This window comes from Apodemus sylvaticus, chromosome 16 (genome assembly GCF_947179515.1).
Source record: "Apodemus sylvaticus chromosome 16, mApoSyl1.1, whole genome shotgun sequence".
Lineage (NCBI taxonomy): Eukaryota > Metazoa > Chordata > Mammalia > Rodentia > Muridae > Apodemus > Apodemus sylvaticus.
In genome coordinates this window covers 31991680-32009498 of record NC_067487.1, presented here as the reverse complement: position 1 = coordinate 32009498, position 17819 = coordinate 31991680, and the positions used below count along the sequence as shown (strand labels likewise).

At 38.6% G+C, this 17819-nt stretch overlaps 1 protein-coding gene across 1 annotated transcript in view; it reads left to right on the top strand.

The window, feature by feature from the left end:
* Adamts12 (ADAM metallopeptidase with thrombospondin type 1 motif 12) overlaps positions 1-17819 on the top strand; it is a 304796-nt gene that overhangs the window by 185799 nt on the left and 101178 nt on the right. The window contains exons 8-12 of the mRNA XM_052160107.1: positions 8884-9027; positions 10240-10384; positions 11605-11697; positions 12493-12638; positions 16774-16943. Of these exons, the coding sequence (XP_052016067.1) occupies positions 8884-9027; positions 10240-10384; positions 11605-11697; positions 12493-12638; positions 16774-16943 (698 nt within the window). The remainder of the gene's footprint in view (positions 1-8883; positions 9028-10239; positions 10385-11604; positions 11698-12492; positions 12639-16773; positions 16944-17819) is intronic.

Here is a 17819-nt window from a genome sequence, read left to right as displayed (position 1 = left end):
CCTGATACAGTTGTCTCCTGAGAAGCTCTGCCAGTGCCTGACAAATACAGAGATAGATGCTCTCAGCCAACCATTGGTCTGAGCATAGTGTCCACAGTGAAGGAACTAGAGAAATAACCCAAGGAGCTGAAGGTGCATGCAGCCCCATAGGAGGAACAACAATATGAACCAGCCAGTACCCCTCAGAGCTCCCAGGGACTAAACCACCAACCAAAGAGTACACATGGAAGGACCCATGACTCCAGCTGCATATGTAGCAGAGGATGGTCTTGTTGGACATCAAAGAGAGAAGAGGCCATTGGTCCTGAGAAGGTAGATGCCCCAGTATAGGGGAATGCCAGGACAAGGAAGCAGGAGCTGGTGGGTTGGTGGGCAGGAAGAGAGGGAGAAGATAGGGGATTTTTGAAGGGAAAACCAGGAAAGGGTCTAACATTTGAAATGAAAATAAAGAAAATATTAATAAGAAAAGAAAGTTGATAAGATGTAGCTTGCTAATAGATAAGTGAAAATGTTGTCTGTGGTTAGAGAAAGGATCCTTTGTATTCCCAAGTTCAACATGGCATATGAAGAGGAATCTAAGTCAGTCTTCCAACAGCAATTTTGTCCCAGCTCTGAGACAGTCATTGGTTATGAGTAGTAGACATATGTCGATCACCTCTGTGAGGAAGGTTGCACATGCTTACTATACTGCTTATCAGAAATGGTGGACTGCTTGGCAGACTGAACTGGGCACTGTCTGAGTTAGTTTGCTATTGTACTAACTTGGATTAAACTGAACACCAACTCAGAGCTGGTCAGTGCGTTTGGAAATTGAACAGTCTTAGGGATTCTGTATCCAGTGCTTGTACTGCTGATGGTGCTCTATTTCATGTTCTACAGGGAAAATGAGGGTCTTGATCTAAAAAATGAATCTTTGTAAGTAAAAAAAAAGTCTTCTGAAATAAAAGACCGCTTGAGGGATAACCTTCATTTTTCTAAGACCAAAATTGTTGGGACAATTCTTAGTTGGTCATTCCCTCAGTCTCTGCTACATCCCCGATGCCTGCACTTCTTGTAGACAGGATAATTTGGGGGTTCAAGGTTTTGTGGGTGGGTTGGTGTCTATTGCTCCACTGGGGTCTCTGTCTTCAGGTTCCATATCTTCAATGTAGTGAGTCACAACTAAGGTCACCCCCATTGATTCTTGGGTGCCTCTCTTACCCCAAGTCTCTGTCTTATGGCTAGATGGCCATGAAAATGAATGGAAATCATGATTTCTTTTAATTAATGTTTTTATTTATGTATATGGGCATTTTGTCTGCATTATTCTGTGACCACACACTTGCTGGCCCCATAAAGTCCAGAAGAGGCCATCAAATCTACTTCAACTGGAATTATACATTGGGAGCTGCCTTGTGGGTGCTGAAAATCTAACCTATGTCCTCTGGAAGGAAAACCAGTGTTTTCAACTGCTGAGTCACATCTCTAGCCCCAATTTTAAAAACTCTTAGAAATGAAGATAAACTTAACTTGATAAAGCATATCTACAAAACGATTTAGAGTTAATATTGTACTTAATGAATGATTATATAAATTACTTCTAATTTCAGAAAAAGGTAACTATGCCATTCTCATTAGATTTATTCCAAATAAATGATAGTATTCAAGATAATATATAGGAGCATTTCAGTGGATATGAGAAGGCAAGAAAAATGAAGAGGACACATATTCAAAAGGAAGAAATAAAAACATCCTATTTGAATATAAGATTGTTTTATGAATATAGAATACCAGGAAATGTCTGCATGTATAAAAAGTAAAATACAAGAGTTTATTAAAATGATGAGCTATAGCATAAACATTAGAAAGTAATCACACTCCTACTTCCTAGAGCAAACGAACACCAAGACTGGAAGTTTAATCCCATTCCATAGTCATCTTACCTTTGATTCTGGGTTTCTGGACTTCAAAACTTTGAGAGAATGGATTTCTCTTACTAAGTTACTAAAATTCAGATAATTCTTTTGGAATCCTCAGGAAAATAATATAGTGTGTCCTAAAAATGGGACAAGATTTAGAATATATAAAAAAATAATGTTCAAAAACTCAACCGTTCAACAATAAGATATGGAAGTTAAAGGGTGATATGAAGGTGGAAATTTTGAGGATGCAGAGCAGAGATGTGTAGGAGAGGAAGAGACAGGACAAGGGTCAGTGTGGGGTTAAGCAAAGCCCACAAGATATGAAAATGCCATATGAAAACTGCTATTTCAAAGTAAAAAAAATAAATGAATAAAATAACAATTAAGAGGAATAACAAACAGTCAGTCTGTCCCAAGTTCATTCATTGAGTCAAAACAAATTGTCCAGACAACTTTGTATCTGTAATGAGTCCAATAAATTATAGGTCTTGCATATAAAAGAAAGAAATGAAAATGGCCAAAATAGATGAATGGGCATTTTATCAAAAGAATACACAGATGTGAAATAAACATTAAAATAATATGGTTGATATCATTAGTTTCAGGGAAATGCAAATTAAAGCCAGAGCAGTGAATTAGTACATCTCCATGAAAATGACAAATAGGTATTAATGATAATAAGTAACAAATATGAACAATGACACCTAATGCTAGTGAGGATGCAGGCAAAGTCTTATTTGCTGCCAGTTGAAATATGAAATAGATCAAACATTCTGCAGAACTCTTGGGCAGGCTTTTAAAACAAAACCCACAATTACCATATGACCCAACAGTTATTTTCCTGGGTTTTCATCTGGAAAATAAAAGTGAAAATTTGTGCTCACATAAAAGGTTGTTCGTGAATGTTTATAAAAGCTTAAATCCAAATTGGAAATGAATCTGGTGGCATTTGAACCCACCAAGCTGAATGGTTGAGAAACTCTGATGAATACCTACAGTTAGCAAGAGAGGGGATGAATTACTAATTCATGCAACAACCAAAATCCATCTCTAAAGAACAGTGATTAGTGAGAGATCATGCATGTCATTCTATTTATATAGCATTGTACAAACAGAACTCTATGAGCAGAGAAACAAAATTATAGGAAAGGAAGACAGAATTAAAGAGGAGAAAGGGGTAGGTGATTGGTTATCCCACACCAGTGGTCAGCCCTAAAATCATGTACATACAGGCCTCATTGTATGAAGTGAGCAGATTGTATTACATATTTATGAATATATATAACAACAATTAGAGGAAAAGAATCCAGAGAAAGCATCATGGCTACATGGGTTGTGGGAAGGAAAGGGAAGTAGGAAAATTATGTAATAGTATTTTAATTTCAAGAACAAAAATATCATTAATTTCAGAATTGCCACATGAAGGAATCTGTGGTAATAAAAAGTAAATGTACTGTTTTGACTCTACTTAACGTCAGTAGTCTGATTGTGATGTTATGCTATTATTATCTTGCAAGATATGACCATTGAGAGAAAGCACATGAATCACGTGGTCATCTCTCTGCAATGTTTTGTATGACATCACCAGAATCTAAAGTTATCCTAAAATAATATATATATATATTATATAATATTTTATATATTTATTATATTATATATGTTTATATAATATACTTGGAACAATCTCAGTTTAGTATAGTCCATTAAAAAAAATACCTCACTGTTTCTCAGAAACTTTCTGTTTCATTCCTGGCTATGTTTAATGTATGATGTAAGACAGTAAAACAGTGTGATAGACTGGTAGGACCTTAGAGTTTACAAGTCATCTGTATCTAATGCTTAAAACTGCTATAATTAGGTCTGTAGGCAAGTTACCAAGAAATGGAAACAATTCTAGAAGGAGATTTAAAACCTTCTTTGAAAACTAGCATCTTCTGCTTCCTGGCTCCTTCTCCCCTTCCTTTTCCTCATCTTCCTCTTCCTTCTCCTTCTTCTCCTCCTCTTCCCCCTCCTTCTGTCTCTAGGTCTCTGTATTAGTCCTGATTGTGTTTTTAAAGTTTAGTTCTATTATTTTTTTAAATTAAGATGTTATATTTGCAGCCATATAAAGTGTTTTAATTAAATCTACCCCATTCTCTCTCCTGCAATTCTTCCCCTATTTATGTGCCTCTTCCCACATTTCCCTCCCAATGTCTTGTGCTCTATCTTTTTGTTAACCCATTGAGTCCACCCACTGCTGCCTGAATGTGCATGAATGCAGGGCCATATTACTGGAACACAAGGAAACTTTCAGGGACCATATTTCTGAAGAATATTGACTCTCCTTTCCTCTGAAGCCACCTATTGCCATGAGCTTCTCAGCTACAGGTGTGTCTTCATGACCCCCATTCTCTCAATCTACGCAAATGTTTTGGGTGGCTCAGTGTTACACAGGTCTTGTGCATGAGGTCAGAGCTGCTGAGAGTTCACGTGTAAAATGGCCCTGTCATGTCCAAGAAACAATGTTCCACTGCAGACATCCACTAGTTCTGGGTCTTCTATTCTTTCCACTATCTTTTCTGCAATGGTCCCTTAGCTTCAGAGATAAGGTATGTGGTATAGATGTTCCATTTTGAACTGAGTACTCCATAGTCTTTTAGTCTATGCATTGACCCATTGTGGATTTGTGTACTAATTGTCATTCTATCTACTACAAAAAGGAATTTTCTTTAATGAAAGTTAGAAGATGGATTATGGATATAAAGATAAGATCTTAGGTGACAGCTAGTACCTAAATATCCATTTAACAGAAAATAGTATTAGGTTCTCCTCTAGGGCCTATTCCCCAGGTCAGCACAGTTAACAGTACCGAACAGAAGTTCAGTCTTATAGAGTGAGTTTTAAATCCAATCAGAAGTGTTGGTTATGCCTAGAGCATCCACATCACTATTGCATCAATGGGCATATCTAGCCAGGCCAGTAGTTATTGTAGCTTTCAGGGCTCACAGCTAGGTAAATTGCTCGATAATTTATTCCTTCAATTGTGTAATTAGAACCTTCTGATACCATGAACGTTAGATAGTAGGAATAAAGCTTTCAGGTTAGGACCAGCTGGGTTCCTTTCTGTCCTACGATTCCAATGCATGGCCCCTTTAGCAGAAGGGTCTTACCATCCAGTTCTGAGTGGTATTTTAGAAGAGTGGTAATAGCCTATCTCTTGGAAGGAGTTTGAGAGACTCCGGAAGAAGTAACCCATACCTGGACTCGGTTTTTATTTAATAGCCTGTAGTGCTGGGGAGAGGCATTGCCCCTCTGTTACAGAATAACTGCTTAATTTCCTTTTGGACACACACACACACACACACACACACACAAGCAAACATACATATATATATATATACATATTTTAGGAAATTCCTACATTAGTAAGTATCCTCATAGCATTTCAAATGTTTTTCATGTTAGTTAGTTAGATGTAGTTCTGAAGTTAAATGCTTTCCTAGCATGTGCAAGGTGCTAGATTCAGTCCTCAGTACCAAGAAAATATGAAAAAAAAGTAAGCCACAGGCACACAGTTCTGTGCATTAGAAACCCTCTCCCATGCCTTCCTAACCCCATCCTATTTAATCTTTCCTGTTCCATAGCTTTTCTTTCTACCTCCATTATAGCTGTGTTCTATCATGTTCTCTTGAAATCCCCCATGACCTCTTACTAGTTTCTTGACATCTATGGATATTAAGCCTAAATGGTTATGAACTATTGTCTGGATGATCAAAATATATGTATACACAACAGACTGTTGTTCAGCTACAAAGAAAATAAAATTTATACTAAACAGAGGGATCTAGTAGTAATCATTAGAGGCAACACAGACCCAGAGATAAAGGATGAGTGTTCTCTCATACATAGGTGCTGTGTATGAAATTTCCCTTTATGTATTTATAATACCCATAAAATATTTTTCTCTGAAGAGAAAGCACCATAGTTATACTGAGTGCACACACACACACACACACACACACACCCATTGGTTCAATATCATCACCCCAGCTTCCAGATTGTGGTCTATTTCATTTATAGCATGTTTCCCCCTGCCCCCGTTATGTTCAATTCTAGCATTTTAGGAAAGACTGGAAAGAGTTTATATTCTCATTTTCATGGTACATGTTCTCTGCAAGTTTCACGGTATCATAAAAGGAATAAACATTACGAATCAAAGAGTAGCTGTGCCTCACAAAGTCCCAGTGAGACCCAGGTACTTACTTCTGATGCTGCTTCAGCCTATAATTTAGTTAACATACTTTCAAGGAATTGAAACAATGAAGACACCCCAAATAGGTTAGCCCAGCAAGCCTAGGGATTGATCCAGAGGTACAGGGTGCCTACTGAAAACTACCCTTTGGATTCTCCTCCAAAGACTAGAAGAGAGCTTCTTGGAGATGAATCCTCCAGCACTCTGGTGTCCTGTGTCCTCCCCACTCAGTGTTATGACTCCCTGCTCCCATATGACGATGCCACCAGCTCTGAGATACTACACAGAGACCAGCTTTGTTTCAGAGCACCTCTTTCATTTAATAAATGAGGATGGAGATCAAGAGGATGTTATACAAAAGTGTAAGAAAACTAAAATGAGATCTAGGTGAACATCTACATTTAAAGTGTAGAATGACCGGTAACTAGGAGCATAATGGCAGTATAGCAACCAATAATGTCAGGGGCACAGAAGCAAGTGGATCAAGAGCTCCACATAGACTGGGCTACAATAGCAAGATTCTATTTCAAAAACAAATGGCTCAAGGGGTAGTTCTGTGGTTGAGTGCTTTCCTAGCATGTGCAAGGTGCTAGATTCAGTCCTCAGTACTAAGAAAATATGAAAAAAGTAAACCACGGGCACACAGTTCTGTGCATTAAAAACCCTCTGCTACAAAAAGATCATCATTTGGGGCAGGGCTGTTGTTCAGTTGATAGAATGCTTGTTTAGCAGCGTGAAGTCCTGAGTTTGAGCCTAGTACTGCATGAACCAAGTATGCAGGCACACACCCAGAATTCCAGCACCTAGAGAGGTACCCGAAACACAAGTTCAAGGGCAAGTTAGGGGCCATCCTAAGCTGCATAATGCCCTGCCCTTGCTCAAAATTATCTTATTATTATATTATCAAAATTATACTATGAGAGTTGCTCATAGTATAGGGTATGTTTTAGCTTCAGTGTATATGACCTTGTACAGCAAGCCCTTCAAGAACTGTGTGGGACTGATGGGGAGCAGCCTGGGACAGCCCGTATAGGAGGTTCTTACTTGATATCACTTTCTTTTTAAATGGGTGGTGAAAGTATTGCTGACTAATTCTGTGGCTGCTTTGTGAGTTTTATATTCATAGAATGTAATTTAAGCTTGGAGGTACATTGCTAATACTATAATACATAAAACAAGAATACCTCGAAATCCACCCAAGTCTATTCTGTGCATGAGTTGCTAATACTAATCATCTTCTATTAAAGTTAAATGTTACTCAGTCACATGGGTGAGAGGAGTAAAAAGGTATACTTTCCTGCCTTCAGATCAGAAATATAAGCCGGTTATCTCTAGGTTCTAAGGGTTTCATGACCAGACTTTCATGAAACAGAATTTTGTAGGAACCTAAGAAGGTGTCTCGGGGTAATCCTGAGGACATTGGTTGTAAACAGATGGCTCTAGGTCAGTTTATTTCCTCAGTACCCTCTGGCATTGCAGGCTGTTCAGATTTTGGTCCTTTAGAGCTGCCTTCCTGGTCAGCCATAACAGTAAGAGACCATGGGACAGACAAATAAATCTGTGTGTGTTCAAAACACACAGAGATCCATTGAAGACAACAGGATGTATGTCTTTTGTTTGACCTGTAAAATAATTTTTAAAAGAAGGACATTAAACTAGAAAACTATAATTTGCATGTGTATATATGTGTATGCACATACATTTGTGTAAATGTATGTTCGTACATGTATGTGCATGTATGCACATGTGTATGGAAGCCAGAGATCAACTCTGGGTTAACTACATCTTCCTCATTTGATCCCCATTTTATTTTTTTTAAGGAAGGATCAGTCTGGAGCTCAACTTGTAGACCAGCTTGGTCGTCCAGTAAGCACCAGGCGTCTTGCCCAGCACTGGGACTATATGTGCTGGCTTTTTAATGTTGTTTCTGGGGGAGAGGGGCGGTGAGATAGAAGTCATGTCTCTATGCTTGAGTTTCCTAAGTTTGATTTACTGAGACATATTCCCAGACCTAGGAAAATTAATTTTAAATGCTAAATTTCTGTCACTCATGAATCTCTTCTTATATACGAGGCCTTGCTAAATGGCATTAGAATCTGTGTTCATTCAGATCCTGATACTATGATGACTATCAATTTTCTAGGAGATAAAACAAGGCAAGTTGCAGTAATTCAAATGTCATCTAACTTCAGAGTTCAAGTTTAGTCCAGATTCTCTACCTTCAAAACCTCTGATCTCAACCACTGAACTGCAAGGTCTCCCTACTGGGTTGGCTTTGGAGAACTGTTGAAATGGAATAAAGAAATCCATTCTTCCTTGCCTGAGCCCGGGCCAAAGTCCCCCTGAGACTGCTTTCCTGCTTCCTCTGGAATGAAAGGGAGAAAGGAAACTGGATTTGTTGATTCTGGGATTGCTTCAGTAGAGAAGGCAAGTGTACTGGGGTGTGTTTCACCCTTCTGACTTCAGAATATGGGGAGCCAGACTGAGAGCTTTCGGCTTCCTGCCAAACACAGCTTGCTTTCAATTCTCCATATGGCTCTTGTAGTTATATAGCTGAGGTTAAGGGCAGGCCTCTTATCTTCCCTGAACTTCTGAGTCCAAAATTAGCTATGGCCTTCCAGCTTCTAAGTCTCACTTTGTAAACAGCTCCTTTGGAACAAAAGTTGCTGCCCGTGTTTGTATCGCTTGGGCGAACCCGTGAGTTTCTCCCGTTCAATGCTTGTCTGCTTCTGTTCTTATGTTTTGGGTCAGCTTTGGCATCCAGCATGATGGAAAGGAGAACGACTGTGAGCCTGTGGGCAGGCACCCATACATCATGTCCCAGCAAATTCAGTATGATCCGACTCCACTGACATGGTCAAAATGCAGCAAGGAGTACATCACTCGCTTCCTGGAGTAAGTGTCGTCCCTTTCATGACAGCCTTGCTCAGGTTTCTAAGTCAGAAGTGTCAGTGAGTTCTCCACACAGAAATGAGTGCCTGGGAAAGACTGTTTCATTTTTCTGGTCTGTAGAATCATGGTTGCATCCAAGGAATGGATGCCCCTCTGTTTTCTGAGTACTCTTCCTATCCACAGGCAAGTGAGCAACCTGTTTTTTGTATACAATTGTTGACTCAGTTAGGGTTTTACTGCTATGGACAGATGCCATGACCAAGACAACTATTATAAAGGACGACATTTAATTGGGCCTGGCTTATAGGTTCAGAGTTTCAGTCTTTTACCACCAAAACAGGAGCATGGCAATGTCCAGGTAGGCATGATGTGGGAGGAGCTGAGAGGTCAACATCTTGTTCCAAAGGCAAACAGAATACTGACTTCCAGGCAGCTAGGATGAAGGTCTTAAAGCCCATGCCCACAATAAGACACTTTTTCCAACAAGGCCACACCTCCTAATACTGCCACTCCCTGGGCCAACCATATTCAAATCACCAGAGTTGACCATTAAGTTCTTGGAGACTGACAAGTCAGAAATGTTCAGTCAAACCTGTAAACAACATCATGATTGTTGGTTTCCCCATTGTCCTGTGTTTTGTTTTTGTTTTCATCACTTTGACACAAAGTAGATTTATGTGGGAAGAAAAACCTCAGTTGAGAAATTGATTCCATTCCAGTGCCTTTAGGCTTTAGTCGAGTCAGTAGTGCATTTTCTTGACTACTGATTGATGTCCTGAGCTGTGCAGGAAAGAAGGCTGAGTAAGCTATGAGGAGGGAACCAGTAACAAACACTTCTCCATGGCTTCTGCTTCAGTCCCTGCTTCCTGTTTTCTCCATGGCTTGCCTCACTGATAGTCGGTTGCCTGGAAGTATAAGAAGCAAAAAGACCGTTCCTTCCCAACTTGCTTTTGATCGTGGTCTTTAATCACAGCAATAGAAACTTAACTAGGACACCTACTATTTGATTTCCTAGATAACAACTAAACTTTTTCTGTTGAAGATGATTTGCATTTCCTTTTATTAACTTTCTTCCAAGGTCCAGAGGGTTCTCTTGCTTATAAGAATAAGGCTGTCTGGAAGGATGAATAATAAATTATTATGATGAAAGAAAATGTCTATTGCATGATGGGAGAGGATTATATGCAACTGATCTGATTTTGTTTAACTTTGCAGCCGAGGCAGGGGGTTCTGTCTTGATGATATCCCCAGGAAGAAAGGCTTGAAGTCCAATGTCATTGCCCCTGGAGTCATTTATGACGTTCATCACCAGTGCCAGCTCCAGTATGGCCCGAATGCTACATTCTGCCAGGAGGTGGAAGTGAGTACTGAATTTCTTGGTGCCATCGCTGGGTCTGTGCCGAGCCTCGGATCTGTAATACGCTGGAGGAAGCACTGAAAATGCTTGGAAACTGGAGGATCAGACACAGAACTGAAAGCTCTATTTTAAATTACTTAAATATCTGCAAATCTTTGACACAACTTTCTTGAGGTTGTGTAGAGCCACAAATTCTATACAACTTGGAGACAGTTCCACTTACAAAGTTCATAGTATTTGACACCTATAAACTCCATAGCAGTTAACCTATTTGCTAAAATTTCCCCTTTTCTATATTTCTCATTTGGTTGAAGAGTGTCATTAGATCACTGGGTAGGAATAAGAATCATCCCCAGTCACTCTCCTCCTTTATTTCCACTATCTATTAAGTCAAGTTTTGGCATTTTGCTTTTCAGTAATTAACATCTCTCTCCTGTCTTCTTCATTACCACCACTCTGTTTATTTTGCTTATCGTCTCTTGATATCCTAACTTCCACCAGCCTATCCAAATTGATATTCTTATTATTTTAAAAGCATAAATATAATTATGCTACTAGTCTGTTCTTAGAGTCCCTACTATCCATTGGATGCAATCCTAACTCCTTAGTCATATTCTTTTATGATTTGGACCTAGTTTACTTGAGAAGTCTTTATATATGATAGATAGATGATAGATACATGAATAGATGATAGATAGATAGATAGATAGATAGATAGATAGATAGATAGATAGATAGATAGTTAGATGGATGGATGGATGGATGGATAGATGGATAGATAGATAGATAGATAGATAGATAGATAGATAGATAGATAGATAGATAGATAGATGGATAGATGGATAGATAGATAGATAGATAGATAGATAGATAGATAGATAGATAGATAGATAGATAGATAATAGATGTATAGATAGATGATAGATAGATAGATAGATAGATAGATAGATAGATAGATAGATAGATGATAAGTAAATGACAGGCAGATAGATATGAACCACCGATCTGAAGTATAGCTCTCAAAGATTTTCTCCCATTCTGTATGTTTCTTCTTTATTTTGCTCATAGTTTCTTTTGCCATGGAGAAACTTTTCAACTTCCTGCTGGCACACTTCTTGGCACATATTATCTTTTTATCTTCTAAGTTTCTAAGTCTTTTTCAGATAAACTTCCATGCAAGATTTGAAAATTCAGCAGAACACAAGCTCTCCTTTGTTTTCCAGAATGTTTGCCAGACTCTGTGGTGCTCCGTGAAAGGCTTCTGTCGCTCCAAGCTGGACACTGCTGCAGATGGGACCCGCTGTGGGGAGAAGAAGGTGATGTGCTGTTGGTCTGAGGAAGAAAGGTGGGAGGGCAGTTGGCCTGAAGTTCTTGGGAAAAGGTAGGAAGAAGGCTTTGGGGGATGTGAGGAGTACCCAGTGGCAATCACAGAGTCAGAGCAGACTCTGGAAACAATCTCCCATCTGCCGCTCCTTTCTAACCATTGCTGGGACCGTGAGAAAGGACTCAGAACTGTGCTCAGTCCATGAGAAAGGACTTTACCTGTAAAGCATCAAGCCCAGCTTCCCCTGATGAACTTCCATGGGGTTTCTGTTTTATTCTGAACTTGCTATCAACTTTCATTTTGGACATTTCCCCCTCAATATTGAAGATTGGAAAATATAGGTGAGTCGCCCCCAAAACATCAGATCGGGTCCATTTATAATCCTCCTTCTTGCTGGCTGACATAACTGAATATTTTAAAGTTCTTTCTATTTTCCTAAGCAGAAAAGTCTTATAGCCACAACTCACAGACATGAGATCCCCTCCAGACTGCCAGAGGGCTTGCTGACTCCTGCTGACCTGCTAAGTCAGTTTTGTTATTGTGGGTCTGTAGCTTAGGGGTTTGGCACCATCTGTCAATGAGTTTACATGCCTATTAAATCTGATTATAGAAACCTAATTTATCTGAAGAGATTCTATAAACCCTTTTCTGTTGGCCCCTGATATATTGCTGTAGAAACAAAGTCTTCTGGCTTGGAAAGAATTGGTTTTAGACTTAAAAAATATTTGGCTCATCTTGCTTTACAATTTTCCTGACACAACATCCTCCCTATCATGTCTCTTTGCAGTGGTGTATGGCTGGAAAGTGTATCACAGTGGGGAAGAAACCAGAGAGCATCCCAGGAGGCTGGGGACGCTGGTCACCCTGGTCACATTGTTCCAGGACATGTGGGGCAGGAGCTCAGAGCGCAGAGAGACTCTGCAACAACCCAGAGTAAGTACTTGCTTTCTTCTCTTCTCTAAGTGCTAAGACACTATTCTTGAATGACATGACATCATTCTTGGAGATTTCTGAGGAAAAGCTGATCAATTCTCTAAGACAGAAAGACCCATAAAATTCACACAGGGTGACAAAAAACATACTTCTCTTTCAATATGTTTTAACTTGGCATTGGAGTCTTATTAATAGCTAAGTAAGTTTATTCCACCATTTGGGTAGAACGACACAAACTTCTTTTAAATGTAGAGGCAAATTTCTTTGAAATATTCTATCTATGTGAAACTCTACAGGGGCTTATGCAATTAAAATTTCCAGATAACTGTGCTCTCTCAGTAAGAAGTAAATTAGTAAAACTCAGTTGATATGATTATAGCTAGATTTCAATCACAATGTACAATTACATTCAATTTCAATGAACGTACAATTACATAAAACAATTCATCCCTTTTATAACTACTAAAATGGCTAAGAATGGTTTTTGAGTAATTTATCATTAATGTTCAAGCAACATATCTTTATGAATCTAATCTTAGGGTTCCATATGTCCTATGAAGGATTTCATAATTCACTTTCCATTTTTTAATCTAATGCTTATTTCTCACATAGTAATTTTATATTGTTACACATGTGTGTAAATATAGTCTAAATTGTCATGTTTTTAGATAGATACCATTCTTGGTTTCATTACTTCCTCATAGACAAGTTTCTAAGTATATATTCTTTGAGGATGCATTTGATGCTGCCCAGAAAGTATAAATGGGACTAAGCTCCTTTGCTAGAATTGCCTTTGCTGTGAAGAATAAAAGCCACATTTTCAAATGAGAGTGGTAAAAGTGGTTACAAGGCCTTTCAGCATCTAGGTTTCAAATCTTAACCTTCTCCTTTTATTAATAATCATAATACTATATATAAATTATATATGTACATGTGTTATATATGTATACAATTTGCTATATATAAACACTATTTTTCTGAGGATTTTAAAAATATCTGTAGCTTAATAGAGTACCTATTATATTATAAATTATAAATAAACACTATAAGTAATACAACTTATAAGTAAACATTACTTGTAAATATCATCACTTACACATGTATTTGTTTGAGGAAGGATGATGTAATTGTTTTAAAATTCTGCCCCTTGATAAAACTCCATTATTTAAAAATTTTCAACAGCAGGAATGTCTTACACAGTACTATATTTATAAAGAAGATACTAGTTTGGACAGAAGTGTGCTTTTAGAGATCAGGAAATGTAGGTACTATGCTCTGAGACTTGGAAAGATGTTTAATAGCCTGTAGTCTTCAGAGAAGGGCGGTCTCTCTGAGGAACGGAAGAATGATTCACTAGCTCAGCATTAGAGGACAGAATGCCTTAGTGCCCTTCTCCAAGCCTGTATTTTCTCAGACTCCTTGAGTGAATGATGATATCTAATTCCACAACTCATTTTCTTGATTTTATTGAGACCACTGTCTCAATAATTTGTTGTATAAAGATCTCTGTGATTCCAGTCACAAAGTCAGATCAGTATATAAGCCAACTACACCCACTTATGCTGAAGACTGTGACCTTCTTTAATCACACTTAATATGCATTTTTAATGTATTCTTCTCTGGATACTTTTTCTGACCTTGGTTGACATTGATCACATGAGACCAACTATAGGGATACTGAAACATCGGCACATCTTGGCTCAGATGAGACTCTTGGTAATATTTGTTTGAGGAAAATGAGATAGGTGGATGGGTACCAAGTCACGGAGGCTCTGTCACTGAATGGGAGCTAGCATTCAGAAGTTAAGGGCAATTCTTAGTATCTCCTACACAGAAGAGACAAATGAAGAGCCCGCTATGTGAGCTGCCTTGAGCTCTCAAGTTGCACCAAGAAAAACAGGGAAGGGAGTAGAGTAAGTCTCACAAATATCAAAGAGAACAAGAACACAGCTAGACTGGCAGGATTGTCTCTTGGGGCTGTAAATCCGCTTACACAGAACATGGATAAGAACTCAGGCAGTAGATTAGAATACCACGTGGTTCAAACCTTGGCTTTGCCTCTATTAGCTGGGAAATGGCCTTCTTGCTTCCAGCACATCTGTCCTACCTTCAGCCTTTTCTCTGAGACTGTCTCCAGGTCTATCCCTTCCAAGAACTCTTTCTGGTCAACTATACTTCCTTATCCAAAGCCTTGTACTCACAGGCATGCCTACTTAATTGCTATCTTAAATTTTCTCACTTCTGTGTAGTGTATTAAGAGCTGGAGAGATGGGTAGGCTAGGCTCACAACCAAAACTTATTGTAATAGTTTAACAAAAGTGTTAAATTTCAAGGAAGCATAAGACTTGTGTTGATTTTTATTTGATGCTTTCTTATAGAATGCTGTTGAGAACATCGTTGTATTTCAGTGTTAGTTGGTTTATATTCATAATACCTAAAGAATCTATTGTGTCTTCAATGTCTACCATGCGCTAACTACAACTCTCCTAAACATTTATATGCATCATCTCATTGAGCCTTGAAAATTATTATAAAACAACAATTAGTATGCTCATTTGACAATAACAAAAAGACTGGAGCCCACAAAAAATAAGATAACTTGTTCCAATTCATCTAACTACTAGACAGTCAAATTGAGGCAAGCTCCAGTCTTTGGACCCATTATGTTATACTGCAGTGGTAGTCACAGCATCTCTCTTGGGTACAAACAGGCACAAGTAAGAAGGCATAGCAAGTCACTTGAGAGCCTTCATGTGACCTATCAGCTGCCCTCTGCTTCTTTGAGAAGCAGATTTGATACACTGCTCTCCCATATACATGATACTAAGTAAGATATTCTCATATCCTCACATTAATTTATATCTCTATGACTACAAGATGTTGCTGTGTTCATAGTACTACAAAAGCTCTATAAAGGAATTAGAACTTGGACTGAATTATTAAACAAAACTATCTTCAGAAAAAGGCCAGTAAATACAATTAGAACATGAAGTGTCTTTTAAAAGGAGAAAGAGATCACTTGCAGTTGGTGTCCAGAAGGGATTTATGATGGAGATAGTATTTATACCTCCATCATAGGTAGCATGTAGACATGGAAAGATTTAAGAGTAAGGAAGTCCAGGCAGAGGCACAGAAAAACACTAGGAAACAAGAAATATATAAAGAAAAATATACAAGGCTTAATAGAGTCAGTTATGACAGGACCATGAAAGCCTGGAGTGCCAGTCACAAGAACTTAGACTTGATTGATATTTTTAGCCACTGAATGACACTAAAAAAGTCTTTAAACAATAAACTAATACACTTAAGATAATCTAATAGTATATACATTGTGCACAGGGGTATGAATTGTTTGTAATTGGCAAAGGGAGTCATAAGAATGAAGATAATAGTGAGATTGGTTTTATAACTGTGTAGTTGAGAAAGAGAAAACACATATAAAAATACAGCACGATAGGTTGGACATGGTAGGGTATGCCTTTAATCTTAGCACTCAGAAGGTGATGGCAGAGAGTTCTCTGTATTATTGAGAACAGCCTGGTCAGCCTAGCAAGTTCTAGGCCAGACAGAGTGCATAACAAGATCCTGTTTCAAAAACAAACAAATAAATGGAAACAATGGATGACAAGACCCAAAATTGGCCAAGTGTGAATGATTCTGCAATCTGACCACTGTTATTTGCTAAGAAGAAATCATTAAAGGAATACACAGTGAAAGAAAAATGTTTCTATTTTCCTCATGTATTTTTTCCTGGTGATTTTGCCATTGGAAACATATATATTCCATAATAATTCTATAATTGTATACTATCTAGAATTCTATAACAATGTATATAAAATGTAATCGAAATCTGCATTTCTATCAAAATATAAATAATTTAAAACAGGTATACATTTAATTAAAGCTGGTTTATGCATGTATATAGTGTTAAAACATGGAGCTGAAGACTGAAAGGCTGGTGAGAAACATACACACCCCCAAACAGTACGAAATTGGAAGGATTTATCTATTTCTTTAGGTCAGAAGCAGGCATGTTTTGACAAGGAACAGTCATGGCTAGGTAGCCAGCGCTTTTGGAAGGAAATTGTTGGCTTCTTGCGAAGTGTAAAGAACATCTTGTCTCTTTCATCCATAGACCAAAGTTTGGAGGGAAATACTGCACCGGAGAAAGAAAACGCTATCGCTTATGCAATGTCCAGCCCTGCCGTTCAGACACTCCAACTTTCCGGCAGATGCAGTGCAGTGAATTTGACACAGTCCCTTACAAAAACCAATTCTACCGCTGGTTCCCAGTGTTTAATGCAGGTAAGGGATGCTCAATGCGCACCTTGGATCTGGAGTTTCTCAGAAGCCCTGCAAAGGTCAACAGAGAGAACTATACCTCCAGGATTTATCAGTTGTAGAAGACAGTAACACTGACCGGCTATAGCTGACTACTAAATTTTGAAGGCTGGATATGTCCAGGTTTCCCTGTGGGAGATGAACATGACATTCTTCAAACATGGGGACTGGTTTGCAATAACTGGGACATGGAGGAATTTAGACACTCGGTAGATATTCCAAACAGGTGGGATGAGAGTAACTTCAAAGGAGACATCCATGGGAGTAGCTGGTCAGCTTATGTAAAATAGATCTTTCTGAGAAGGAAAGGAAGGCAATTTAAAAGGTCATTCCATAGGAAGAGAACAGGTCAAAAAAGACAAGATAGTAAGAATGCCTCCATTAGAAATTAATGCTGAGCCTGAGGTCATATGTGCAACATATTGCATTTCATATGTGCAACGTAGTACCAGAAGGTTAAAAAATAAAATCAAAGAACTAAGGGATGTGTGTCAAGGGATGGAGATATAACTGAGCTGGAGAATGTAATGGTAGCTGTTGTGGTAAATATTATTAGGGCTTTCTACCTCACCTTAGATCATTTAATTCCCAAATAAAAGACACAAACGTTTATCTTTATAATAAGCCTTAAAAGCACATCAACCCTCTATGCTCTTTTGTCTACTTCTCTGTCACTAACCACAAGATAGAGCTTGACATGTTCTGCCTGGGCCACTTCTACCCTAACTGACCAGCCCTCGTGGCCATGGTCTCACAATCCACCTACCCCATGGTGTCCTTCCCTATCTCCTCTGCCCTCCTCCTCTGGTCTCTGTCTCAGACCCCAAACCCAGGGAACTG